General features: G+C 39.8%; 1 protein-coding gene across 1 annotated transcript in view; it reads right to left on the bottom strand.

Moving 5' to 3' along the window:
• The window catches only part of LOC146059873 (fibrillin-2-like), a 99,286-nt gene extending 73,931 nt beyond the window's left edge, over positions 1 to 25,355 (bottom strand). Inside the window, exons 1-2 of the mRNA XM_083172493.1 lie at positions 25,266 to 25,355; positions 16,487 to 16,778 (exon numbers count right to left, since the gene is read on the bottom strand). Coding sequence (XP_083028619.1) covers positions 16,487 to 16,641 — 155 coding nt within the window. The 5' untranslated portion in view covers positions 16,642 to 16,778; positions 25,266 to 25,355. The remainder of the gene's footprint in view (positions 1 to 16,486; positions 16,779 to 25,265) is intronic.
• Positions 25,356 to 27,186: the final 1,831 nt, after the last annotated feature.

The following is a 27,186-nucleotide window of genomic DNA, read 5'->3' as shown; positions in this document are numbered from 1 at the left end:
AAAAAAGAACTGCAGAACTGCGCTAAGAAAGCTTTGTCAGGCTGGGAGTGATAATCATTTTGGTGAGGTTATTATTAGGGGATTATTCAGAACGGCCACTGCTATGTGTAATTGCAGAGCCCTGCGATCAGATAGTCGCAGCCCCGAAATAGAGAAAACCCGCCCTGTGCAATGCTGCAAATAGATGTCGTACAGCTGCAAATCCATACACATCCCACTCACCATCAAATGATTTTTTACGACTGTGCGTAACCCTGACCCATCCCCAAGTGTGCGACAGAAACAGGCTGATCAGGACGGGAGCTGATGTCACAGATCCTCCTTGATAACGCCCTGGCACGTCTGTATTTTTTCTGACACACGCAGAAAACGGATGGTTACCGCCACAAATGGCGGCTTCCTGTCAATCAAGTTGTGAGGGAATTGCAATTTAAAAAGTCAGTTTTTTTGTTGCCTTATGGCCTCTCACATGAGTGCAATTATCTGTAAGCATGTACAGTAATTTGATAATCAATCAAATTTGCACAACAGCGATCAGCTCTGAAAAACCCCCAAAGGTGGCAACCGTTATTTTCCAAATGACCTATTGATACATTTATGTACACTGAGTAGGTAGAAAAAGACAATCTACAGAAGTATGGCTTTTGCTGTGGGCATAATAATCTTGGCTAACAGCTATGAAAGAGAGATCATTGCTGACATTGGCGTATCTATAATGGGTGATTGGTGTACAGTGCACACTGGCCCTTGGATCAAGGAAGGCCCACACTACACACCCTGCACCAATATAATTACACTTACCTCTCTGAAGTCCCACAGCAGCCACTGGCGCTGCAGACAGAAGTCACTGGGAAAATGGCCATGTGACAGTTTGGGTATGCACACTAGAAATGTCATAGGGAACAAAGGGGCAGATTTATTAAGCTTGGAGAAGAGTTAAAGGTAAAAGGAGATAAAGCACCAGCCAATCAACTCCCAACTGTCTTTTTCAAACACAGTTGATTGGCTGTGCTTTATCTCCTTTTACCTTTTCTCCGCTTTATCTCCAGTTTATCTCTTCTCCAAGCTTAATAAATCTGCCCCAAAGCACTAGCGCCATGGCATATTCCTGAAACCCTGCATATTTACAGTACATTCTGTCAGAAAGCCAGCTGCCAGAGTCTACAGGGGTATGGGTAAAAACCAGACCCGGGCAACACCCCGGAATTCCGGATTGGACATCAAACTCTGTATTACGGAGCTTGTAGTGGGGGGTTTCCTGTCCAGGGGTGTCCTGTCCGGGGGAGCTGCCTGTGACAGCTGTCACCAGGGAGAGGAGGAGGGATGGAATAAAGCCTCCCTGTATGGTCCAGGCATGTAGCAAAACCCGGAACAGTCTGGACCACATGGAGAGGCTGTAATCTCCCCTTTCCCATGTCCCTGGTGAAAGCTATCACAGGCATCCACCCAGACAAAAAAAACCCAACACTACAAGCTCCAGAATGTAGAGTTTGGCGTTCCGGGGTCTTGTCCGGGTCTGGTTTTAACTTAGTCCCAGTCTACAGTGCTGCTGCCGAAGAGGATGGCCTGAGCGTGAGAATTTCCTCTCTTAAACCACCCGATTGCTGAGAGTACTCACTATACATCCAACCTTATTTCTAAATGATAGCCACAGCTAAAAGTTAAAACTCTGTAGTAGTAAATGTAATGATGATCTGAATGACTATCCTGCATGTACAACACACATCAGAGAGCTGAATGTCTGCCCCAAGGGCAGGGGATGTAAATCTGTGCTGTCTTTGTTATATGTAACTGTTAAGAAGAAGCGCAGACGTTATTACTAACGTGTCTGGACTAATAAAACTAAGAATTGGTCAAACGTTACAACCTGTGCCGAGAATAGTGAAGTTTACCAAAATGATTAACCACATCAGAGAAGAGAATTCGGATGGAGGGGTTTCATGTAGTAAGCTGGATCTTAACATAAATACATAAATTCAAGAAAGCTACTCCAGCCCTTTACACTATTTCATGGAAGACTTTGATCTGCATGCCCAATAAAACAAGGTGTTCCTGATAATTTACTGAATGTGCAGATTCTAGTATGAACAGAGCTGGGTGCAGTACAATATAAACACTGTCCAACTGCACGTACTGCAGCGGCAAATAAAATCTGACAAGGAAAATTTGGGAATGCTTGGAGGTTGTGAATGTGAGAACTAGACACAAGTCTGTTATGTCCTCAGTGTAAAACATTGCTTAAACTTGCTTGATAGATGAATCCTAAAGAAACTTTTACTGTGAACTGCTGAATGGGAACAAATTGTATCTTTTTCAAGAACCCTTCTTGGAAGGTAGAAAAATACCTCTGGTCTCTTTCTTCCTTCCATTTAGAACACATATACAGTATGACAGAGCTGCTAACATGGCCAGTGGTGGACAAAGGGACTGACAATAATTACACCTGTTCTGTGTCATTTACAAAACTCTCACTATCCACTTGCAACAGAAACTGGAGCTTACTAGCCAGAGAGATAATAGGCAATTAATAATTGGGGGGCTATTTTTACCAATGTTTTACCAATGCTTTTATTGAGCTATCTACTTATGATCACCCTGCAAAAAGCCCATATTCTCCCAAAAAGACATGGGTTCACTAAATTCCATTACCCGTGATCAGGAACATATGGAGATTTATTACAGTACAGTTTTGGCTTTTGGAATTTCATGTACACTATTGCAGAGATGGAAGGGGAGGAGACAGCAGGGGGAGGAAGTTGGGCTGGCTACATTGGAACTGACAGCAGTTCGCATAGTAAACTCAGGCCTGGTGATACATTTAGGGAGCTGCCTAGGGCCTGGGATTATAAGGACACCACTGTAGCTGGACACTAATGTGGTACCAGTACACATATGCTTATGTGTATCTATCTATCTATCTATCTATCTATCTATCTATCTATCTATCTATCTATCTATCTATCTATCGGAAAGGCTCACTACTCCTCACCTCTATAATGTGAAGTACTGCCACTGACCACTAGAGGCCAATCAACTGTCAAAGCTCAAAGTGAAAGTAAATATGTCACAGCTCAAAGTAAATGTACATCGCAGAAACTGTTATTTTGATGGGCTTTTAGCTAATATGTATATAATTTTAAAAAGTGCATGTGTGTTTGATGTACTGGGAGGGCATATATGTGTGGAGGAACGAAGAAACTATGCCTCGGTTGTCTAGAAACTATGCCTCAGGTCCAACAGTTTTGGTCCATGGCAGTACATTTCATGTCAGCTGTTCTCTCCTGCAATTTACCCTTAGATCCATTACTTCTTCTGCTTCATGGCATCAAAATCGGATAAAAAACTGATTGTTCATATATGTAATGTATCTAAACTCCTCATAGCCAAACATTGGAAATCCTCACAACCCCCGACCCCGTTACATCTCCCCTATAGTATATACTACTTCCCTTTTAAATAACACTGTTTCCAAATATCAGCAGGTTTGGAATCCATGGTTCACTTTCAGCAATTTATGTTCATTGATTATCTCTTTATAATTACATCACTTTGTTTTGAACCAATAATATCCGCCTTTACTCTTTTTTCTGCTCCCAATATTTCTTATTTTAATTTAATTTAATCTTTCTTTTTCTTTTCTGCGTATATTTGGCTCTTGATAGTTATTATTAATTATAAAACTTGTTCTTTTTTTACTATTTCTCTGATTACTTGTTATTTGGTAAAAAAATGTATACAGCTTGTTTACTACATGATATCAATGTCAATCTATTAAAGAATAAGAATTATGCAATGTATTGAGCTGCAGTTTGCAAACCAAAGAAAAGGCAGAAAATAGAAAATGTGGTTCTCATGAAGATATTTCTGAAATGTAAAATCATTTCACTGTGATACAGTATCTATAGCATTTCTCTGTTATCTGGAATTATTCTGTGTGCAAAGGCTGACATAGTAACAGTGTATTTATTTGAAATGATGCTCCTTGGTACTCGTTACCACCACCTGTTTTTTAATGTCATTTTGAATTCTTGTAACTACTGATGTGTCCTCATACACTGTGGGGGTTATTCAGGTTGATTCGCAAGGCTGCGAATTCACAGCCTTGCGAGTCCACCAAACCCCGCCCGGCGAACGCACGCCCCCCCGCCGCCCAGCAAAGTGCGGCTTCGCCCACACAGCAGCGAATGGATGTTTTGCATAAACATCCATTCGCTTTGCTGGGGTGTCCGCCCACATCATTCGATGGTCGGTGACCATCGAAGGATGTTTAGCGTGCACGCTTATATAAGTGACTTTTGAGTTATTTAGTTTAGCGTGCACGCTGGCGTGATATGGGCGGGCAGGTGACATCCGGTGATGTCAGCTACCCGGCCCACACACCCGCGTCACTGCCTCATTACCATGAGAACGCCCAGCATTCTCATGGAAACGCCCATATGGTAATGGGGCAGCCCAGCGCTCCCCGCCCAAGCTGTCCAGAGAATGGCAGCTACAATAACCATACTTGCCTATTCTCCTAGAATGACTGTCAGACTAGCGATTATTAAAAAAATTCATCTTGGGCTCCCTTACGACTGAACAGTGTCATCCACTTCTCGAGTGAAGTGGGCAGTCCACATGGTTTGGTGATGCAGGTTGCGCTGAATCATGTCATTGTGCCATTGTGCCAATGCACCAATGTATAGAAATACTACCACATCGATAAGTCATGGTGTAACACATGCAACTTTATGCTAATACAGCTGCTAGGCCTTTCTTGGTGCACATCCATGTGTCTTCATGTGCGGGGATGAAGATGTCCACTTAGAAGCACCATCCCCATGCTAGGTTTCTTTCTGACCATGGCTTATAGGGTGATTTGCCTGTGCTCACAACCAGTTATGTGAGAATCCCACAAAACTTAAATAAGATGGCACATTTTCATGCCCACCTCCCAATCTCTGCCCTGGACTGCCGAGGACATTTGTCATGTGCTTCTCAGTTGTTCCTCTTTGCGTACACACCATACACTGCCCAACTTTTTAGTAACTTAAATACATGTGCAGTTGAAAAACATCAACCATATACTCGAATATCGGCATCCTGGCCATTGTGAGAAACAACAAAATAGGAAAATAGATTTTATGAGGGAGACAAGGGTTCCTGTATGCCTATGTATAATTCTAATAACGTGAAATCTCAATTTTGTTATGATAAAATCATTGCTTAATTCAGTGAGTGAGTTTGGGGACCCTCAGCCTGGCTTAAACCTTTCAGCAAAAAGCAGAGACTGCAGATCTAAACAAACTGAAGAGGGCACTCTGATTTTTTATGTGAGATTTTAGGTGTAATGTGAAACCAATAGATTGCTTTAAACCAAATACAGATGAGTTCTGAGTTTCAGTCTCCATACTACATGATAGCAAATCTGGTGATTTGGCTCTTAAATATTTATTTATTAACAGTTCTTATATAGCGCACACATATTACGCAGTGCTTTACAGAGAATATTTGAACATTCAGTCCCTGCCCCAGTGGAGATTACAATCTATATTCCCTACCACATGTACACGCACACACAGACATTCTAGGGTTAATTTTTGTTGGAAGCCAATTAACCTATCTGTATATATTTGGATTGTGGGAGGAAACCGAAGTACCCGGAGTAAACCCATGCAAGAACGGGGAGAATATACAAACTCCGCACAGTTAGAGCCATGGGGGGGGGGGGGGTGTCGAACCCATGACCTCATGCATTGGATGTGTGGTGGACTGCAAAACTCATACAAGACTACCGAGTAAATTCCCCCCTTTAACTTTGTGCCTTACTCCAGCACCTTGGAAGGCAGTCCTCAACATTATCTGTCAGAGGTCAACTATTTGCAATCCAAAATATAATTAGCAGATCTCCTTTTGTTGCACCGATATGACTCTGTTAAATCCATCAACTGCTTTACTTGTAAATAAAATACAGTTTCCCTTTAAATAAAGATAAGTCATCAATAGTACAAACTAAGTCCTGTCTTGTGCTGACCAACCAGTCAGTAAAGTAACAGCTTTAACAATGTGCTTGCTCCTTCAGCTCACAACATAAGTAAATGGGTCACATTCCATCTGCTCATTTGTACTGTGATTGCCTGTGAGAACATTACTGTACTCGTATAGGGGAGAATACCCCATTCATCACACTAATTCTGAAGGGCGACTCAATATAATATTTCTGGACTGTCTGAGGCCTGCAGGCATCTACTAGCCTATCACCCTCACTTTCAGGATTCACTGCCCAAATAATGAATCTTTTAACACCTCATTTAGGGTAATTTAATGGTAGGAAGACTTGTCCTTTCCTTTTGTCCTAAGGGCATACATAATGAGAGTAGGAGTTCTTTGTAGAATGTTAAAAGTCCTGATGTACTGTAGAAAGATTTATTTCATGAAAATAACCTCCTAGAATAAAGATGTCTTTTCTCAAATCTGACTTTTTGAAATTTTTGGCCACTATGAGCCTATACAGCTGTATATTCGTTATTCTAATTATTTAATGTCACTTCTCAGATACATACATTGTTGGGGCAGCAGGCAGTCATGGGACGTTTCACTACAGTAAATGTAATAACTTCATAGTAATCGATTACTGTTGGACACAATTCATTAATGTCATATGTGTCTTTATTCCTCTAAAATATTAGTTTATTAGATCTAGACAGAAAGGTGGCATCTGTATTTTCTTTAATTCACGTGGCACATTTATACGTTTGAATTAGATTGGTTATTATATGTACTGTCTGGTATAGAATACAGGTAGATTTGCTCCTTGGTGAGAGCATCTGCAGATGACCATGTGGAGCAAATGTTTAAAGCATGATGCTTAGGACACCATTGGGCCACACACAGCTACTGCAAGCTGTTGGGGAAACCACTGGTTTGACTATGCTGTACAACAGAACCAGAACTGGTTGGACACTCATTTATGATAAATGATGAAGGACAGTTACAATTGCCAGCATAAAGGACAGTTACAGTTGCCAGCAGATGACACATTTGAGGTGTCAACAATGTTTCATGTCTCCACCTCATACTACTTCTCCCATTCCTACTGTACCACACCTCTGCCATCTGCACAGTACGGTCAGTCACCAAGTACTGTTTTTTTATTTGCAGCCTTAATGCAGTTTCTTGCAACATCAGCTACAATTGTTATTCCGACGCTTTATGTATCAAGCCCCATGACATTAAGACTGTAATGACATTCAGACAGGGCCATCCCCTTCTATTTCATTGTCATTGGCTAATGATCACCTCAATGTATGGCACTGTGTAATATGCCCATTCATTATGAATAATAAGAATAAGAATAATTAGTATAATAAGAATACTAATTGAAAGTAATAACTAATGCTGCCCAATCACCACCAGGATTGTACAAGTCATTGTGGTGGGTAACATAGCCCAGGCAGATAACTGTGACACTCCTCTTCCTCATGCACACCCCCGAGGACACACAGAGGAAGATATGTAGTAGTACGTACATTAAGTGCAGTTTTTCATGCAAATTCAGCTTTTTCCATACTGCATATAAGGACAATACATTTTATGCATTGATCCATATATATATATATATATATATATATATATATATATATATATATATTGCACAATTATCCTTGACAAAGGGGTGTCATATACCCCGAAACGTTGGAAGCTATTCTTTGCTATAATATACGTTTTTCAAAAATTCCCAGAGTGCCGCGTTTGTTTCTTCTATCAAATCTATATATATATATATATATATATATATATATATATATATATATATATATAAACTGATGTATTTTGCATAAACATCTTGTCATGCCCAGAAAGACAGATTGGAGAATGTAAGGAGCATGCACACATTGGCAGAGTACTGTAAGAGTATCTTTCAAGAAATGCAGGCCATGCAGACTACAACAGAGATGCATATATGCCTACCTGAAGGCATATTTCTTGCACAGCACACATTGAGGATTATGAACTGCCCCTGCTTCGTATTGGAGCTATGGCCTCCCTTGTATGCAGACACTTCCATCCACTTTTTATCCACTCCGTTACCACCTAGTCACTGTCCAAGAACGCCCATTACATTTCTGATACTGTATGTCCAGATCTGTACTGTGACTCTATATGGAAAAACATTGCTCCATTGCATCTGCTGCATGATCTGATTGTTTTCATTTGCTTAAAGCGGCAATGAAAAAGCAGGTAGATTTTGCCATTTAAATGATTGCCGCTTTAAAAAAAAGGGGGGGGGGGGAACCTTCCCAAAATCTCTCACTTTCTGATTCTCACACCCTATTACATTTGCCCCCAAGTGTCTGAGAGTATCTACAGTAAATCCCACCATCGGATACTATTACAATTATTATATTACTGTGGCAGGTTTATATATTTTTTTGATATTTGCAATTGGTCTACTTTATGAAATCAGATTCCTATTAGCATTTTCAAGAGGCAAGACAACTAACACTTGGATTTAACAGAAATGAATGAGTACTTCTATTTTGTATTTGATTCTGTTTTATATGGGAATGCTACTTTATTTGTATTACTTAAACTGTACAAAGACAGTGACATGTATGATAAGTACTATATAATATATACGCATTTTGTACTATAACTTTAGCATATATTACTAACATGCGCAGCCCCTTTTCCTGGTGTAAACCTGGCATATATGCTACCGTTTCACCTGACACCATCCTGGGGTATCTTGAGACATTTCCAGCTCTGAAAGCTGGGCACAATATGTATATTTTTTGGCCCTTTATATGTCTGCGGTATTGGAACAAAATGCGTCCAACTTTACATCAGCCACACAATGAGCAGTCTCCAAGTCTTGAAGCTCATAAGAAAAGAAAACTCTTATGTGATTTATCAGGAGCATTATTGTACTTAGAAATAACACCAAATACATTCTACGCTGTATGGAACCATACAGCGGCCTCAAATTAGCTCGTTTCTTGGAAGAAAATGAAAAAGAATGTATGAGGAGCTGGTGTTGCTATAGCTTAAACAACTTGGGTCTGGTCTTACTATACAGTACTTTACTCATCAAATCTAAAAATACATATTAGTACTTTAAATATATATAAAATGTAATATAATAAAGCATAATACAAAAAACCCCAACAGGATGCACAACATTGTACAAAAGTAAAAATATACAGGGATCTATTCATCATCACTTCATTTCTGCAAAAGAAATAAGGATTAAAAAGGGTTGAGATTACCTGAAGGGTAAAAGAAGGGGCAGACTAGATGGGCCAAATGGTTCTTATCTGCCGTCAAATTCTATGTTTCTATGTAACATTTACATTTTTCCCCTACTTTTTGTAAAATGAGATACAAAATGTTTGGCTTGACAGAGGGAACCTTAGCCAAAGGAGGTCCAGGGTTGCAAAGAGGAATCCATACCTGTCCGGCTCCAATTCTCACATGAGCGCTAAAGCAGTGGTGATGGGAAAAGTGGGAACACCAGAGCAATCTTGATTGCTCTGGTAATTTTGTATTCTCTGCTGCTACTCACAGTGAGTTGGATAATTTATTATCAGGGGCCACTCATAGTGAATAGGCCACCCAATGATTTCAAACTAGGATATAGCAGCAGTTCTTTGTCAGCAGCACAAAAACCATACTCGTAAATAAGGTGTCCAAAGTGACTGATAACTCTTTAAGAGAACGATTGCATATCCATATGATCTGAACACATACATTTCTGATAAGTCAGTTGAACGTGTGCAAGCCTTGCCAATCTGCACATCTACTTTGTGCACACTAATCTCATCCTATAACATAATTTCTCTGGAATTGTCAAATAAACCATATATATGGTTTACTAATGGTTCCTATTGGACACCATGATTGTAGGTAGCACTTATCAGCAAGGTATACCCGGGTCAGCCTAGATCTGCCATCAGGGTTGACTGCAATCGGTTTGATACACCTTCTACCCTGTAGAATCCTCACAGCTGAACTAAAATAGAAGAAAAACCTAATTTGTTTTCGTTTTTATTCTTCAGTTTGTATAAACCATAGATTGTATTTAAAACAGAATTTCCCATAATAAGTTATTAAGATATATATTAAGATTATATTTTCCTAATAGGAACTTTTCTATGTGCATGTTCCTTACAAATACAAAACGGGCTCAGTTAAAACACATATTTTAACATGATAGCTCACAGTGGTTGTAGACCAGCACAATGAATTAGCTGTAAAGTTATAAGGGTGGGTACAAATCTGAACAATATTAGCGCAATATGTCCTACAGATCAGAATGCTACATTGGCCAGATTGTACAGTGTGTACCCGTGATTTGCACTTTTCCACAGTTGTATTCTATCATCTCCTGATTGGTCATGCTGTGAGATCAACTGAAACATGTTGCATATTAATGAACTAGAGAACAGTGATCTTTCCATTTTTCATTAACTCTTTCTGATGTGTATAGGCAACCGGGCATGGTCCGGTCCAAAGGGAATTCGACCCAACCATTGGCCCGATTGCCTGTCATTTAGGCTTACACCCACCCTTATATTTGTGATACATTCATGAACTGGAGATAGAAAAATAACTTGAGCTCCAGTCAAGCAGGATGAATAAGATTCAAGCATGTTTGAACTTGTTTGAGCTTAAATAACTTGATTGTATAACAAATGTTACATTTTCCAAGCGAAAGGGCAAACTCGCACTCTGAACTTGAAATTTGTATTTGATTACAGAATTTTTTTTCGGTGTTCAGTCAAAAATGTTTAAGATACTACAGTATACATTGTATCCATTTAAGCTTAAACAAGTAATAATATAGTTTTTCTTAGTTTCTTTTGATGTTGTGTACTTTAACTGTGACCTGTGAACTTTAACATTGCACAACAAACTCAGCTTCAGCAATCAAAACCAAAAGCCCAAAAATCATGATTTGACCATAAACAAATTCGGTACTTATGTAGTATCTGGGCTGCCGATTTTTTGATTGTATGCCTTAAGTTAAGGCATACAATCAGATGCGATGCGATGCGATATCGCATCGCATCGCATACGATGCGATGCGATGCGATGACCCGATTTTTCCATAGGATTCAATGTTAAAATGGACTGAGTCCATTTTAACATGGAATTCAATGGGAAAAAGGGGTCCTTTTCATACCCCTACTATCCAAGTGGGCATGGAGTTGGATATAAACCTGTGACGAGCGTAGCGAGCCACCGAGCCCGAAGTGTGGCGAGCGAAGCGAGCCCCGCGAGGGGACGGTATTCTGTGTCCCCTCGCGGGGCTCGCTACGCTCGCCACACTTCGGGCTCGGTGGCTCGCTACGCTCGCCACAGGTTTATATCCAACTCCATGCCCACTTGGATAGTAGGGGTATGAAAAGGACCCCTTTTTCCCATTGAATTCCATGTTAAAATGGACTCAGTCCATTTTAACATTGAATCCTATGGAAAAATCGAGTCCATCGCATCGCATCGCATCGCATGCGATATGGTCGGGTGCGATGCGATGCGATGGACCCGATTTCAAAATCGGCAGCCCAGTTACTACATAAGTACCACAAATTCAAGTCCCTTAAATTGGGAAAAAATGTATTAACTTCATTGTCTCGTCTATATAACAGTTGTAATCAATGGAGGGTGCAAGCAGTGTTAACTGTTGTGTCGAGATGCTCCTGGTTTGATTTTCAAGTATAACCTACTAGATTAAAGCACTGTACATGGGTGTAAGGAGGTGCAGGGAGTGGGGGCAGACCATGCAGCACAACACACAACTATTTCAATTGACCCAAAGAGTTAGAGCTGGTGAATGAAGTGTTGCACTGATCTGTAGTAAATTGTAGCAGCCAATAAGTCATTGTATAATATACACAAGCCTATTGGACATTGGTAAAGTTTATAAAGAACACCCATATCTATTTAATTTAATATCTACAATACTATTCTTGATTATAGTATTTCTTACTTACACTTGGAATCTAGCATCATAATGGCATGATGTCAATAATACATTTGTTATTGATTTATTTATAACAGGACAGCTCTAAACCTACTATACAGATGGAGCGCCCGTCATTCTTGCAGAGGCTGGCGGTAGATTCACCCCCGTCAGCCGCCGGAAGGGGACGCACGTGTGTCCCCTTAGTACGGAGATCCCTGCAACTCCCCCCTAACCCTGCCCGTCTCCCTGAAGCGGAAGGGTTTGCCTCCACCACCGCCACGAAACTGGGGCGCGCGTGCGTGTGGGACGCTCGCACGTCCCAGTCAAATGGAGCACCGGCTCACCAGCAGGGGCATTCCGGCGAGCACCAGCGCTGGCTGAGAGGCGCTCCATCGGTATATTACTTGTGCATATCTAAGGGGTCTATTTAAGACACTTCACATTTTGGACCTGAGTTGTTTAATTTCTTATCATCGCACGCAGAGATAACAAATGACTTTCCAGGGCCACTTGTGAAAAACCTCTATTTGGGACAATGATTTTATTAAGATTCAATTCCAGCAAAGACTGATAATAAAATCATAGGTGCTTGCTATAAGTATACAGCCGAATTCAGACCTGGCTAACCTACTGCTGATATAGGGGGTTATTCTGGATGATTTGCAGACTTGCGAGTTCACCAAACCCCGCCTGGTGAATGCCAGGCCGCCCTCCCTCCCTCGCGGCTTGTGTTCGCATGCACTGGCTGGAAATGGATGATTAACATAAAAATCAATTTGCAGGCTGTGGGGGAACACCCACATCATTCGATGGTCAGCGACTATCGAATGATGGCGTAGGTGCACGCATAGTAAAGTGGCCGCCCCCCGCACCCGTGTCATCGGGGCATTTGCATGTGAATGCTCAGCGCTATGAATTGCTGGGCCTTCCAATATGTAAATGGACTGGCCCTCCCCCCGCACCCCCCCCGCCCGCAATGTTGGGTGCATGCACCCGGTGAACGGTTTGTGCAGACACAAAACATCGGCCCTTTGCGAATGAAGGGGCCGATGTGAACGAACCAGAATAAGGTCCATAGTCTCTCTTGTGCAAAAATGTAGTGTTTAGGTTACAATGGCTAATAACATGTGAAAATGGAGTTAGCTATTGGAGACAGACGCTGAGCTAACTCCATGCTCCATGCTATCTCCAGCTGTTACCTATTTTTAAATAACCCGGATTCTAGTATTTGTCTTATCATGCAGAAGCTGACATACATCAAATATACTGTATACTCGATAAATAATCTCCTACACGCATGAGACTGCTCATTAGTTCAAAGTAGACAAAACAAAAAGTTTTAAGGTTCATTTGATAGAAGAACAATTTGTTTTGTAAGGTACAAACACTTTTAACAAGTATAGGGGCAGGAATTTGAGAGCACTCAGGTTTATCCATAATCAGAGGCTGTAAGCATCTCGTCATGCCTGAGAGCCCTAGGAGAAACCTCAATTACAAGAATATTTCAATGGTCCATATTTTGTAAAAAAAAAAAAAATGTTTAATCACAGACAGAGCTTTGCTCTTAGATCTTACTTTAACATAGTTTTCAAAGCATCATTAACATGGCTGGTAAACTTCTCAGCAGCATAGGTAACTAGGTGTATAAATGAGCTACTTTGTATTTGTACTAAGCTTAATGCTCCAAATGCTACAGGGAACCTCAAATCTTTTTTTTTTTCTTTTAAATAAGTATTTAAAATACATTAAATGCCCATGTAAGAAGCCTTTAGGCAAGGAAGACTCTAGGCAATGGAATGATTAAGCCAAACCCTGGTTGTAGTATAATAAAAGCATTGGCAATCTAGAGCCAGTAGAGGTACTGTAAAGTCGCCCAATGTATGGAACCAATACTGTACAGTCAACAATCACGTCTTTGTAATTGCAATTCTGTCATCCTGCAGTGTGAGGCCCATTGTGAGACATTTTTCTGTAAGTGTAAACCAATGTTTCAAACTGCAAAGAAATCCAAGAAAACTGACTTTCTACTAAACACAACTCAAAGAACTACACCACTTTATCCCAGTGCTCCACCCTTGCTTGATGTTCAGCAGATACATTTTTTCTACACATGTAACGCTTTCCAGGTGTGATGACCGCATACAGCAGTACTGTTTTAACAGCCTCGCTGGGGATCACCATGGAATAGAAATCATTTTGGCATCGTTGCTGGAAAAGTTTCATGCATTTGTGTAAGTTTTTAGGGCCGGAGTCTGCACAGAACAGACAAGGCTTCAGAAAGGTGTAGAGCTAACTGCTATTAGTAGTCTGTGATGTGACAGAGCTCCCATATTTTTTTTTAAACAGAAACCTGAGACATGAATGTCATATGAAGTTAGCTCAATCCATAAAAGCCATCCCAAGTTTCTCGTTTGTATGCCAACCTCAGTGAAACCATATATAATGATTTTCCTATAAATGCTGGTAATTAGGATTTTGAAAATGTCTGTCTGTTTCTATAGAGATTGACAAAGGAAAGAACCATGAGGAATGAAAAATGGAACACCAGTACTTTTTAAATGAAAAAGTCAAGAATGTATATTGAAATATAATCTGCAATAATCCTATGGGCCTGATTCAGCTCTGATGGCACGGCTGCGATTTTGCATGGCAGGCTGTTATTGATAGACTGCGCATGTGTATGGTTCACTTTAAGCATGTGCAAGACTGTACTGTGATGAAATCATGCTACTTTTTCTATTCTTACGTCTTTTGCAAGGTGATTGAAAGGAAGTAGGCATCTGAGGGTAGGAACGCCATTTAGTGGGAGGTGCTAAAACAAATGCAGGTGTCCCTAGGAAACGTCTGGGAGTGTCAGGGAAAATGCCTGAGCATTCTAAGGGAGGGTGGGTGACATCAGCTCCAGGCCGGATATGCCTTTTTCCATCACACCGCCATGTAAGCTACTATGAGCCTGCGATGACTTGTACCCTGTGTAAAAATCATTTGATGGTGAGCCTATTATGATGGGTTTTGGACATATTCGCAGGGCTGCAAATGGATGTGTACAGTAATCACATTGATTCACAAGGCGGGATTTTACTCTAGCGTGGTGGTGTCTTAACTGAACACTGGCCATGCGATCAGGTCTGAATTATCCCCTCTGTCTTGGTAATATCACTAGTATATTAAACATGTGATCAAGTGATGGAGTCAAGCGAAACATTTGTACAATTTGCCCATACTAAATGTATACCTTTTATCCTAAGCTTCAGAGATCCCTTTTAATCATTTTGGTATCATTTTAATAATTTAATTATTAAAATCAGAAAGTATGACATATGTATTATGCACAGAACAAAATATTTTTTATTAGGACATTGTTAGACCTAGTACTACTCTTTGGTGCACTTAAGGACTAGAGTTGGAAACTCAAATCCAATTTCCACATGATCTAGCCAAAAGCAAGTACTCACTTGATATGAAAAGGCTCTCAGTATGAATAACAGGTAGACTCCAGGGTTCCTGACATTTAATGGTCACATTATACAGTACAACTCAAGCAGCTAAGTATGTGCTAAATAGCTTTTACACCTTGGGAGTACTTCCTGAACATTTTGCTAAATAAGCAGTTGGTTTTCTTGCTTGTTTTCAATTATTCAAGTATTTATAGCAGCTAGACTGAGAGGTCTATGTATGAAGACTAAAATTGCAGTTTCCACATACTGTAGTTTAGGTAATTGAATGAATCAAAGCTACAGTATTACACATTTATTATATAATGAAGAAGATATGAAAGTGTTAGGCAAACTAATGATAAAGACCAATTGTGAAAACCCCATCTCTCTTTCCCTGGTTTTGCCTGGCTTCCAACCAGTAGCGGATCCTACATTTTGTAAGTAGGGAGAGTGCCGCTATCCATGTAGGTGAGGAGAGACCTCTGTTCTCGATCCCCGCACCTGTGCACAATCACACAATCGACCACTTGAGTGCACATGCATAAACCTTCGGCTTCAATGGACGGACGAACAGTCAGCTAGTGGCTTCCCACAGGAAGCAAGCTCTCTGCTTACCGAAGCCCGGTCTGGCAGTACCGGAAGTAGTAAACTCCTCTCAATGGGACTGCCTGTCATGCTGGTGACTGGAGGGTAGGAAATTGCTGCCGGTCACAGTGAAGCCACTGAACCAATGCAGTCGCACAGACTGCAACTGACTCAGCTGAGCTCACTACAGTGGCAAATTTTACTGGGGGGGGCTGCAGTCCATAGTTAAAACCCACCGCTGCTTCCAACCATTGGTCAGCAGCTTTTCGCCCAATAAGTGCAGTATATTATTTATTTTATTAACAAGTTTCCCCTATTAGTGCATTTTCCAATATCTTAAATAACACTTATTGAAGTTATGTAACATCATGCTCATTCTGGTGCCAAAAACAATGCAGTATTTTGTTTTATGTATTTAGCAAAACGCAGAAATAAGGAAAAAAATTCTAATATTGTTAATGTTTTTTCCAACTAATTTACTCTTCTGACAAACAAATGACATCAATCCATGACCTACCCTCTCAACGTGTCCTGTCCTCTCCTTCTCACTCTTTGTGCTGCCCTTTCTTCATAGCCTTGATGGTCACTGAACTCCAGCTGGCCCTGAGCTTGCTCCACATACCATAGTGCTGTACATCCCAGCATGAATTTAGCCAGCCATATTACCCCCATGATGGTAGGGGTGAAAGGATTCCTCCAATCTCCCTAAATACTCTCTTTTTTTGGCTTGTCACTGCTGGTTGTGTGAAATGGAATTGGCAATAATCCTGAGCATAGAGGTCCCCAGTCCTGTCGCGCTCCTATAGAGGCTGTTAAGGAAAGACATTTGGTTAATATATATCACAAATACTGGCACAATACATACTATGTGTATTTGACATGCAAGGAAAGGGGAGGTTCTGTTTGCCCAGAAACTCCCCCCTCCTGCAACTGGCTTAAATTATGACAATTACAATACTATATAATATGATTACTGGAGCTGACACCACATCATGCAGTTTAATGGTTCGGCAGAAGAAACCGAGGCGTGGGGCCGCGCATCTATATTGCTTTAGCCCCTACAACCACAGTGATGTAGGGGCATTTTCTGAGCTACAGTATGTAGTTAAATTAAGTTAAATCACTCAGAAAATGCCCAGCCATCGCTACATGTGTAGGGCCCATAAGCTTTAGTGTGAAAAAAATGCTACGGGTGTGAAAAGATGCTAGAATGCAAAAGTATTGTCCTTATACTGTGTCCTTATAGATTGTTGCTGTGGTATTGGCTATCCAGCTGTCACAGGTTTTGGAGCCAAAACATTTGACAGCTGATAGCCAATAAGATCCCGTTTTGAGATCCGGGCAAATCCGGATCTGCACATCCCTAATTTATACCCATCTAGAGGAGGAAATCAGTTTTTCAATTATACTTATATAGGGATATAAGACAAGTTAATGCCACACTTGGCCTATACAAGGAGAAAGCCTACATTTTGGTGGTATTCAACTTGTACATGGAGGCTGCACTACAGCTGAAAATAGCTGTAGGCAAGACAAGCAGGCTAACAGCTCAATTCCCTGATGAATTATGGGTTGAGTATCAGTAAGCTGCCCTGGGGAACTTTTTTTTAGTAAATTGCAGTGAATTTTTATTGCTATGATGAATGGTAATAGAAAATCAGCCTTATCATCACAATTTAGTATATAGAATACTTAATTGTAAATGGTGTTTTTCATCTCATATTACATTACGCTAACATGTCACAATATCATCACCAGACTAATAATTTCTTTATGAATTCCGGTTTTTACTTGGTCTCATGACAGAATATACCATATCCCACTGAGATATACATGAGATAAAATTTACCCCTTTTAAATGCTGGAATAATTGTCCATTGGAAACTTTGCTAGCTACATCATTCAAGGATTTTCTATCAGGCCAGAAATAGGAATGATATATTTGGCATAGTACTGATTTAATATTCTAATCTATGTTGTCCACATAAAGAACCAGCTGCCTTTAACGCATACTTTAAAACATTGCTTTAAGGATAGTACCATATTCACAAACAGGGATCAGTGAAGCAGACATCAAGGATAAAAGGAACCTGAGGTCTTGTTTTGGTGACACATATCTTGGTGAAGTTGTGAACTTCACAGTTTTGAAAGACAGAAGGCATTTTATATGCCTGGCAGGGATTTAAACGCCAATGGTGTATCATTTCACACTTGACAAGGCAGGGGTTAAGGGTACAGTTTGTTGAAGCTTAGTAAGTGTATCTTTCATGTGATGTAAATAGAGGTGTTTGGGGTTGTTACTCAATATTATCTGGGATTCCAGAATTTTAAAGTTATATTTTAAGCTACATATTCCCTCCCCACCTCTCTTGTTTTGGTGTCGGCTTTGTTTCAGTGGATATTTTGCTACAGTTCTTGAGTTGCTCTCAGGTTTGACTGATTTTACCCCACGGGGACATCAGCACTACCTTTCCCGGTCAGCCTTTATTTGTGTCATTCGGAGGGGAGCCTCGATACCTTTGCGGATGGGATCAGCACTAGGCCTGTTAAGAAATACTGGCAGATGGTGAGTTTCTTCTCCACCATTCCTTTTTATCTTCAAGTCTATATTCTTTAATTCTAATAACTAGAGTTGGCTCTTTTCCCCCCTCCATATAAGTCTCAGGTTTTTATGCTTAGGTAAGAAACATGCAATTTTTGGTTATTACATATTTGCATAATTGTGGGGTGATATCACCCATTAGGGAGTTTATTTCATGGTAGGTACAGTATGTTGTCCACATGTGAAACAAGTTCCATACTAGTGTGTTTCAGATCAGTCAACTAAGAAAAATATTAACACAAGTACCATAGGGATCATTGATCCTTATGGGAACCATATGTTTTCAAGACATAAACCTAATAGAAAGGTCACTCGCATAAAAAAAGCACTTTTACTGCATTTTCCTGAGCCTCATCCAAACCATGAAATTACCTCTATAAAAATATTACATTTGCAAAGGATTCCAAAGATCAAATAAGTATGGTTATCTTTTAGAGAAAGAATTGCTCCTTAAATTCCTGTTAAAAAAATATATGCCAAATGATTGATATTATAGTATTACACCAAGGCTTTATACAAAATGAGGGTGATGAGTGTGGCTTTGCTATAGGGTATGTGCGGTTTAACTGAAGTAGAGGCGTATAAATGAAAAATGGTCAGTAATGTTACTGCAAACTATCAGGGATAGTGAATATGGTGTTAGCAATATACTATTTTTATTACACCAAAAACAATGACTAACACAGTAAAATTATATTATCTCTGTGGGCCAGATGTTCTAAGCTTCAAAAGTGATCAAATGGAGAGTGATACACAGACAGCCAATCAGCTCCTACCTGCCATGTCACAGACCGTGTTAGAAAAATGTCAGGCAGGAGCTGATTGGTTGGTTGTTTATCACTCTTTATTTTATCACTTTTGAAGTTTAGAGCATCTGGTCCTTTGTTTTAATTTAGCAAGTTGCCCTAGGTAATTCTAAAAATGCATTAGCTATTTAAAGAAATTATATAATTATTAATGCACAGTTTATTAAAATCAAACCACTGATTATAATTATTTGTAGATTATAATTATTAATGCACGGATTATGAGCAGTTGTATTCCAAAAAAAACATTTGTGGAAACCACTCTCTCTGCATGATTTTCACAACTTGTAGTATGGGCAGATTTATGAAAACATCTATAAAGATATCACAGTTATTGCCTGTGATAATGAAAATACCCACAGAATATTGCCATTCCCAGCCATACTGTATGTTATCACTGGAGAGTTGAAATTGTGAAGCAATTGGCCAAGGATAGTGATCCTGAACTGGAGTGTGGTGCTGCAAACACATCTCACGATGGCTCCACCTATTGTCTCATCAACTTTATCAAGAAGAATGGATCCTGAATCTGGAGCCAAGAAAGCTTCCAATGGCTGTACATCTTATGTCCCTCTGCTTTCAGAGAATAGTACTTTCCTGGCTGTAGTCTGGTCCCATTTGACAAATAATGGTGAATCCGTGATGCAGGATCCTCCACATTCCAAGAGTCCATTTACAAGTAACATACCAATGGACAGGAGTGTTGGATATCCCACAGCCACAATGAGATCCGATGCTAGACAGATAACCATATCTCTGATGTTGGATCTACCACCACAGCAACATGAGACCTAATAAAAACATATATGTAGATGGATCCAGGATGCTAGTACTGTCAAAGCCACACTAAGACCCAGTACAAGACAGATACTGATGGAATTGGGATGCTGGATCTTCTCTAACCACAGCAAGACAAAGTAAAATGTAGATACCAATGGACCTGGATGCTAGAACTTACACAGTCACATTGAGTCCAACTACTAGACAGCTACCAATGGTCAAATGATGCTGTATACTGGATCCCCAAGTCACAGAAAACACAGAAACATACAGCTACTTATGTATACGAAATCCTGGATCCTTCATAACCACATTGAATCCCAATAAAAGACTGATTGGTTCCAGGATAATGGATTCCCCCATAGCCTAAAATGAGATTCGGTAGAAGACAAATACCAATGGACACAAGACGCTGGATTCTCAAAATCCACAGCGAGACACACTACAAGGCAGAAACCAACACCCACAGTGAGTCCCAGTACAAGGATCTAGTGGGCTGGGCTTGGACAAATATGCTACATTAGTATTTCCCTGGATCTGTATCTGTCCTGCTTTCCAGGCATGAACAAAATGGCCTGGTATATTATGGAACCTCCCACAGTTATTTTCTCAATAGATAATTAATTGATTCACATATATTCTACTAGAAATTTCAAAGGAGATGTCAAGGTTTGCTGATTCATAATTTAGGGCAAGATCAGGAAAACTGTATTTATAGTTTGATTTGCCTTTAAACTCAGAGATTATTAAATTAGCCTGAAACTATTACCTTCACTATTTCTGCAAACTAACATTTAACAGTATCCTACAGATCATTGGAGGACAGCTGCTTCACTTACAGAAGGGTATACGTTACAGCAATGCTGCCAACACTGTACCTATCACCATTATCAGATAAAATGCTGGTGCACCTACATTTCCTCTGAGTACAGTATGAGTGCCTTTGGCCATGAGACTCTCCACAGCTCTTCTATAAAGGTGTAGCAGACATGGCAGCACAAGGCTGGCAATGAAGTCTTAGCATAGATATAATTTACTACTGATCTAACATAAGAACCAGCAGGAAAGGTGAGTTATTTACTGTAATATTAAGATCAAAAGTCCACAGATGTGAGAATGCATTTAGACAGAACTTTCCATGATATTTAGGTTGCATGGACACAGATGTTTTTATGTTTTTTACAGATGTGTGGATTGCGTTGGAGCATAGAAAATTTGCAAGCCAAAATTCTCACAATTCTTTACTCTCCCATACAGTATGTTTTGACATGTTTATTTGTAAAGTCATACATTATATTTATGATGTAGTGTAGGCTGAAATGCTCACTTCCCCTCATGGGAGGAGCAGCCTTGCTTACTCATGAATTTACAGTAATTCAGTACCAAGTTTCCAACTAACACATCCTAGCGCACTACACATATGTAGTTTCATGTTTCTCTTACTAGCATTTTAAATGTGTTTTATTAAAGATAAAGAATCACTTTTCATCTATCTGTCTGTCACAAATAACTCATGCTAGCCTCTTTGCAAACAATAGCGCCACACAGCACTGGGCCATTGCTGAGCTTGAAGTGAATCAGGCGTTTGTTGCTTCAAAGCAACATGTACAGACCTTACTATTTGTCCACATGCAGTGTTATCCTGTGATGTGACCACCCCTATGTGTACACCTGGCTTGATACTTGTCTTCACCATATTCATGCTTTTAGCCAACTCTGTCAGCAGTTGTGTCAACATGCCCTTACTGAACTTTGCCTATGTGAAAATGACCCAATATAACAATTACAAATGTTGATTTGAGTACTCTTCCTTTCCATTTCTGATTCATTCTTCAATTTCTGATAAGGTTGCGTAACTTGTAAGTTATATACTGTAAGAGTATATAAGGGATTTATGTTCTTATGAATCGAAAAACAATGTTACCATCCCTGGGGGTGATTCATTTGTTTGTAGCTTGGCTGTTAGCAGATGACACCCAACAACAGCTATTGAATTGTTCATCTGTTCAGGTGTGACTGCATGATGTCTTCTCAATGCCTCCTGGGGAGTGATGTTGGCTGTTTGGGTACCTGAAAACTGCTGTTTTGGCACACTAAACAGAACTTTACGTGGCTAAACCCAATGCATTTGGGCACAACAAGCTCAATAAGTATTGGGGGTTGCGCCTGTCAACAAAACAATTGAATTAATCTGGTGGACTTCCATTACTTATGGCCGACACCCAAAAAACCTGATCCTCCCCCACTCATACTGTACATGTCTTTTGATATTATTAGTTCTCCATCTAAATGTTGTGGACACATGAAATGTATGGATAGTCTATGTACAGTTTGGGAAATTTACTCACCATAAGAGTAGAGTATAAATTTGTTCTACATTAAAGGGTATATTTATCAAAAGGCATTCATGGGATATTCCCAGGCACACGTTTTAGGGGGTCTAACCACAAATAAGTACCACCAAGATGTATGTACAGGGGTCACACAAAAGACACTACTACTCCATCATTTTAGGTAGCAAAATTAAAGGGAGTGGGAATGGTAACTACCTCCATCATTAGCCATTGTAGCCTATGTCTAAACTTCACAAAACGCCAATGGCCACTTACACATACATGACCTGATAATCACGCATGCGCAATGGAGCAGAGTTCCGCACCCGTAAAACCATTGTGAATTCACTTATTGCTGATCACTGGGATAAGCTCCGATACATTCCCCTGAGAAAATAATCCTTATTGCCATGATACATGGTGATACAAAATTTTAATTTTCAGTGGATGGCCAAACGTTTTCACAATGGAATTCTGAATTCTATAATCTTAGACTGTTGGGGAGATTGATCAAATCTTGAGGAGAGAGATAAAGTGCTAACCAATCAGCTCCTTAACCTAAGTTTTCAAACACAGCCTGGAACAGGGCAGAAGCTGCTTGAAAATGAGCTCTCTCCACTTCACAAAGCTTTGATATATCTCCCCCAAAGCCTGTTGTATTCACATTATGTGTTGCTCTAGGTTTAATAAATGGAATGATGTACTGTATCTGCTTGTATTTCAGCCTTTCAAATATTGAAGATGCTGTGAGCACACATGCATCTTTCTTTGAGACATCTATGTGACTGTCATTTATTTATATTGAGTTTAAGTTTCCTGGGTGCTGAATGAGCCACAACTCAAACAAACTACCTCCATAAAAATATCATCATGCTTCTTAGCAAGCAGATGTGTAAGGAGGAAAACATATGCATCCCATTCCTGAATGGGACACTCACATCCTGCAGTATAATAATTTATTAACAGTATTTTTATTTTCTTAATATTCCAGAGGTATTTCCCGCCTAGTTTAATTTGGTGCTTCTCAAATGGCTCAGAAATATTTCCCAGCTGCAGGACATTTCCCCGTTATTGGCACTGCATGGAACACGCCCTTTTAAAAAAAAAATACTTTCATTCAAACTATAACAATCGATATAAACTGATGGAAAAAGTGTGTGTTTTGTGCATTCAGTACCAATCTGTGAGTATGGAATCAAGTCAATTGATTAAATATGGCAAGACATGAATGCTATCATTTTCAGAAAAACGTATGGAACCATTTTCATAAATGATATAGTCCTAAATCCCATACGGTACTATATGTGTCACAGTGGAACATGCGTCAAAGTCGCTGAGGCAGCAGTATGTCTTGAAGATGGTTGCACGGACAATGGCTGTATTAAAGGGGCCATATAAAGAGAGAGAGAGTGGACTGTATATCAATTAACAATGCTTAGAAAGCAAATGCAATTATTGTCAGAGACAGCCCAGATGCAATTATGTATAAGTAATTAGGCATAAGCAGAAATTCCACAGTAGATTGTAGCTCACTGGACATTACAAAAGGCAGTGAGCATGTACACATTACAAATGGACCTGAATACTGTGTGTATAATATACTCAAAAGTAGAGAGAAAGAGACAGAGAGAGATGGAGAGAGAGAGAGAGAGAGAGAGAGTTAAAGAGTGTGTATTACATAAAACATATTCTACAAAAAACGTAATGACATATGTCATGCAACAGTGATTTTTAGCTATTTTAAGAACATCATACAATCTGTTTTGCACACTGTTGTAGTTGTGGAATGTTTAACATCTTATGTTAATTAATATCATACTTAAAATGTAGAGAGTACCCAACTTTCTGCGCAAGAATGTTGATTAATACACGCATGTATCATGTTGAATCGGAATCGCATCTTGAAATATGGCATCATAACTTGTACAGTAACATACAAGTCCCAGTTCACTTGGGTCCATTCATTCTCTTACCTACTTTCTAAAAGCATATAAACTGTAAAGTTATAGTAATCATCCTTTAAACATGTGAAAAATAAAACTGGGTAATGCTTTGAAGGCATAAGAAAAGAGGATGTGAAAAAGCAAAATTAAATAATTGAAAGGAAAAAAAACCTCCAATGAATAATTGCAACTCGCTCCCTCTGTGTAATGTACTTATGCCGGGAAGAGGTTTGAAGAAGAGGATGGAACAAATCGAAGAGTTTCACTAACAAAGAGTCCAACAGAGCGCAGAATAACTTTGTCCTGGTCAATTGTCTCACTCTTCTTGCAGCTGATGCTGCAAACTTTTACTCAAAGACCACTGATATTCTACACTTCAGGTTTAGTAAATCAAAGAAAAATGAACTACAGGGTTCAGATACTCAGAGATGCAAAGAGAAGCAGACATTACACTATTGTTTCCTGCATACTCCTAAACTGCCTGAACACTGGGAAAAATGTAGCCTGATAACAATGTCCCACTCACTTGTGTCTGCAGCTAAGTCACATCTGGATCTGAACAACTGCACGTTTCTTAAAAGTTATTTTATAAGCATCTCATCTGCATAATTACACCAACTGCTTTACACACACCTCACAACATTTTTGTAGTTGCTACTGAATACATTGGTACATATTATCTCACTTTAATTCTCTGATTTCGTTAATGGTCAAAAATGAAAATAAAAAATTCATACACAAAATCAAAAGCAGTCTGCAGTAACAATCTGAGAGAGGAAAGGTCAATGGCTTATCCCTGCATACAGGCAATGAGATAGAAATATATATATACCTTCAGGTTCTGGAGAATGGTACAGTGTCCAGAGGTTCTTTTGTTTAGTGGTGACTGGACAGAAAAGAAAGGAGACAAGTTGTGTTCCCTGAGACGAAAGCAAAAAAAAAAAAAAAAAAGGTAGTGCTTCACCCAAATTGGACAGGGGAGTGTCTTCTGGTGGGTGCAGAAAGAAGAACAAACCTCCCACATTCTTCATCCAAAAGTTTCTAACTAGAAGTAGAGGGTGGGGGGAGGCAGAGAGGGAAGGGAGGGGGGTAGGGATTTGGAGTTGTAGACATTATCACCTAAAACTTTCAGTCTATATGCTCATGTCAGATCATTCCTGAATGTGTACCTCTTAATCCTTTCCAACACTTGGATTACAAATCATTTTCTGAATTGCAAACGTCAGCGCATTTTTGTTAAGTTTTATTTCATGGTTAATTGGAATAAACAAAAATATGTCTTTAAAGAGATAACATTGATCCGACACTGTGGGGAAATTCAATTCTTGACAGCACATCACGCCCTGCCCCATAAAGGTGGGATAGAAAACTTGTGATGTTGGCACTACAGTAAGTGCCCGATTTGTGCACGGTGGCAAATCACTCTGAACTGAATCCCCCATATGGGGAGAATACTGAGCAATGTGCCACCAATGGCATGTGATGCTCATATTACCCCTTCATATTGTAGAGAGTGTTCTCTCATTTCCAGAGCATCCCTATGGAGTGCAAGGAAAAATGAGCAAAGGTATTGTTAGCACTACAATCGCACTCTGTTCACATCAATCATAATTGAATTGCCCCTTATACTATTACACATAAAAAGAGTCAGAAGTATCTTTGAAAGAAATGGTACTCTGCCCCTCCATATATGGAATAGATGTTTCAGTTCAGAATGGAAGACTAAGGGGGGCGCAGGAGGGGTGGGTATTTATCAAAGAATAGAGAGAGCTAAAGATAAAGCATTAACCAAGGGACTAAGTGTAAACCAGAACCGGACCGGGCCCTGGAACGCCAAATCGGACAGGCTCCATTCATCAAACTCTGCACTCCAAAGCTTGTAGTGTCCAATCAGCGGGGTGCCTGTCTGGAAGGTGTCCAGTCAGGGGTACCAGTGATAGGTTTCAATGGAAACATAGGGAAGGGGAGATTACAGCCTCCTTGTATGGTCCAGACCGTTCCGTTTTTAAATCATCCATGGACCATACAGGGAGGCTTTATTCTCCCCCTCCTCCTCTACCTGGGGACAATTTTCACAGGCAGCCTCACTGAAAGGGACACACCCCAGACCAGACACTACAAGCTCTGCAATGACACAGAAGGATGAATGGTGCCTGTCCTATACGGTTCCAGTTTTTACCCATACCCATTAACCTATCAGTTTCGAACTCTCATTTGCAGGCGGTGTTGTCAGGAGCTGATTGGTTAGTGCTATATCTCTCTCTACTCTATCACTCTACATTCTTTCATAGCTCTCATCCTAAATATCCATGTGCCCCACACACATGACAGCCATTACTTTTGTAGTGTTGAAGATATACACGATACGCGTAGAACTACTGTATTATCACTGAGATAAAAGCAGCAGTGAGTGTGCCCTGTATGATGGAAGCTGTGTCACTAATCTCAGGTGTCACATTATGTAGCATCACAGATAAAGTAAATTATACCATATTTAAATTTTTCAATATTTTTTGTACGGTTGTTATTTACAGTATTTATTCCCTTTGTATTTATTTATATTGTATTCACAGTTAGACACTGGGAATGTTCTCAATTAGTCAGCAGCTACGGTTCTTATTTATATTTGGCATGTTTGTGACAGAGTTAGCAGTCTATGTATAGGACCTTTTGATACCTGTGGCTATCTGTGTTGACACTTGAGCTTCTTTAAACGTCACTTAATGATATAGTAACAGCTGTATTTTCTTGCT

Source organism: Crinia signifera, chromosome 1, assembly GCF_055691185.1.
Source record: "Crinia signifera chromosome 1, ASM5569118v1, whole genome shotgun sequence".
Taxonomy (NCBI): Eukaryota; Metazoa; Chordata; class Amphibia; order Anura; family Myobatrachidae; genus Crinia; species Crinia signifera.
This window is presented reverse-complemented; position numbering and strand designations above follow the sequence as displayed.